The sequence below is a fragment of the Parus major genome, chromosome 27 (genome assembly GCF_001522545.3).
Source record: "Parus major isolate Abel chromosome 27, Parus_major1.1, whole genome shotgun sequence".
In the NCBI taxonomy this organism is placed as follows: Eukaryota; Metazoa; Chordata; class Aves; order Passeriformes; family Paridae; genus Parus; species Parus major.
The window spans coordinates 3,305,551-3,308,120 of NC_031796.1; the positions used below are offsets into that span (position 1 = coordinate 3,305,551).

General features: G+C 68.7%; 2 protein-coding genes across 5 annotated transcripts in view; one reads left to right on the top strand and one right to left on the bottom strand.

Annotated features, from left to right (window-relative positions):
• FAM171A2 (family with sequence similarity 171 member A2) overlaps positions 1-711 on the top strand; it is a 5,153-nt gene extending 4,442 nt beyond the window's left edge. Inside the window, exon 8 of the mRNA XM_015651064.1 lies at positions 2-711. Within this exon, the coding sequence (XP_015506550.1) occupies positions 2-711 (710 nt within the window). The remainder of the gene's footprint in view (position 1) is intronic.
• A 907-nt stretch (positions 712-1,618) lies between these two features.
• The window catches only part of GRN (granulin precursor), a 6,025-nt gene continuing 5,073 nt past the window's right edge, over positions 1,619-2,570 (bottom strand). For all 4 annotated transcript variants that reach the window (XM_015651016.1, XM_015651017.2, XM_015651019.2 and 1 more), the window contains exons 10-11: positions 1,862-2,146; positions 1,619-1,787 (exon numbers count right to left, since the gene is read on the bottom strand). In XM_015651016.1, the coding sequence (XP_015506502.1) occupies positions 1,689-1,787; positions 1,862-2,146 (384 nt within the window). In that variant the 3' untranslated portion in view covers positions 1,619-1,688. The remainder of the gene's footprint in view (positions 1,788-1,861; positions 2,147-2,570) is intronic.

Consider the following 2,570-nt stretch of genomic DNA (forward strand, 5'->3'; position numbering starts at 1 on the left):
TACCGGGGGGTGATGCCCACCCTGCTCATCCCCGCCCGCTACATGCGCCTGGCCCCCGGCGAGCCCGAGGGTCCCCCCGAAGCCGATGGGGGACCCGGCTCGACGGCGGCCACGGCCGCGCCCCCGCCCCCCCCATCCTCCGGGCAGCCCTTCGAGGAAGGGGAAAACTGGGGCGGGGCCCGTGCCCCCCAACCGGTGAGTGGCTCGGTGGCCATCCCGGTGCTGCTGGACGGGTCGGCGGTGGCCCAGCTCAACGGGGAGCTGCAGGCGCTGGCGGGGCAGCAGCTCCTGGAACTGGGGGGGCCGCGACCCCCGAGAGCCTGGTTCGTGTCTTTGGACGGGCGCTCCTCCCAGGTTCGGCATTCCTACATCGACCTGCAGGGCAGCGAGAGGGGTCCCGGCCCCGCGCCCCCTCCCCGTCTTCCCCGGGCGGCCGGAGGCGGGGAGGAGGACGGGGGGCCCCGGCCCCCCCTGCCCGCAGCCTCCCCCGAGGACAGCTCGCTGGCCCCCTTGCTGGAAGCGGGCAGCGGGGGGCGGCGAGGGGGGGGCAGCGGGCGCAGCAGCGCCAGCGAAGCCCCCCGAGACTCCCTGACCAGCCCCGAGGAGGAGGCGCTGGCCGAGGCGGGCGACGCGGGGGACGACGGGGGCGACCGCAAGAGCCCCTGGCAGAAGCGGGAGGAGCGGCCTCTGATGGTCTTCAATGTCAAGTGAGTGTGGGCAGGGCGGTCCCTGGTCCTCGGGGGGTGTTGAGATGGTGGGGACACCGCTGCTGTCAGCCGTCTCAGCCCAGCACTGTCCCCTCCCACCGCCGTCCTGACATCATTGTCCTATCGCTGTGCCATCCCACTGCCATCTCATCCCACCCCATCCCACCTGTCATCCTGTCCCATCAGTGCCATCCCAGCTCAATCCCGCACAGCCCATCATCTCATCCCACGCTGTCATCCCATCCACCCTCCCACCACCGTGTCCTGTCACTGTCCCACCGCTGTCCCAGCCCACCACAATCGTGTCCCATCACTGTCCCACCCCACCACCATCTCATCCCACCACCACGAACCCCTTCTGCCAGGGGAGGGGCCAGAGAGACCACAGCCAGGCCACCGTGTCCTCATGTGCTTGGGACCCCCACCCTGTGCCACCAGGCTCTGCCACATGCCTGCTGCCCCTGTCCCCTCCGGGTCCCACCCAATACCACCATCCACCTCCCTGTCTTCTGGGGGTGGGAACTGCATGCTCCATGTCCTCCCAATCCTGAGCCACGTCCCCACTTGTGTCCCTGCAGGACAGGGGGGGCTGGCACTGCCCCCCGAGCCAGCGGTGCCTCCAAGCTGCCATAGGAGCCGGGGGGCCCCCGTCCCCCACCCTCATCCCCCTTTGGATTTTAACTGTGTTTCTAAACGTTTTCTACGTGGTGAGGATGAAGAGGGGTCATTGGGGCCAGGCTGGCAGAGGGGGGGCCATGGGGACCCCCCCGGGTGCCAGGCTGGGCAGGGAGCTGCTGCCTGCACCTGCCTGCACGTCCTGCCTGCTCCTTAGAGGCATTAATATATTAAACACACAAAACCCCCCTGCCTCCGCCTCCTGCCTCAGTTTCCCCCTCGCCAGGAGCCATGGATGGAATTTCTCCTAGAAACCGTTTATTGGGGTGGTGGCACTCGGGGGTGGTGGTGGTGTCCCCAGTGAGATCAGAACAGGTATGGGTGCTGGGGGCTGCAGCCCCAGCCCCCCCTGGTGCACTGGGACCCCGCGGGGCAGCAGTGGCGACCGTCGGAGCAGCAGGAGCCCTGCAGAGAGAGATGGAGTGAGAGGGGGGTGATGCCACCACCCCTCACCCCCACCCTGGTGTCCCCCCACTCACCTGGGCAAAGGGGCAGCACCCCCAGGAGCCCCCCCGGGCCTGGCAGCACCGCTGGCCCCCGCGGCAGGAGCCGCTGGCACCGCAGGGCACGAGGCCACCTGGGTGGGTGCCAGGGGCTCGCAGTGGGACGGGGGGTGGCCGGTGGGGGGCTGAGGGGGCCTGGCGAGGGGCTGAGGGGGTTGGCAGTAGTGGGGTGGGCGCCAGCAGCTTCTCACAGCTCTCGGTGGCCACATTGCAGGTGTAGCCTCGGGGACAGCAGTGCTGGTGGTCCCCGCAGCAAACGGCCTGGGGGACACAAGGATGGGGTCAGTGGGGGACACAGCTCCAGGTGTCCAGGTACCAGGGCACAGGTACATCAGGCACCCAGGTGTCCCTGGCAGAGCCCCAGGGACAGTGCCAGGCCCTGTCCCCAGGGTACCCACAGAGCCTTGGTCCCCCTCCTTGAGAGGACCAGTGACAAATGTGGGAGTGTCCCATGTCTCTGCCCACCCCAGTCCTGCTTGTCCACAAAGGGCCTCCCCCACAGCCATGCTCCGTCCCTACCCCTCTCCATTCCATTCCCAAATCCTCACTCCCCAGGACAAGACCTCACCCTGGGGTGTCCCCACCCCCAAACCCCAGGGATTCCCCCACACCTGCTCGAGGGGGCAGCACCCCCAGGTGCCCAGGCTCAGCCTGCAGCACGTGCTCCCATCAGGACAGCTCGTCT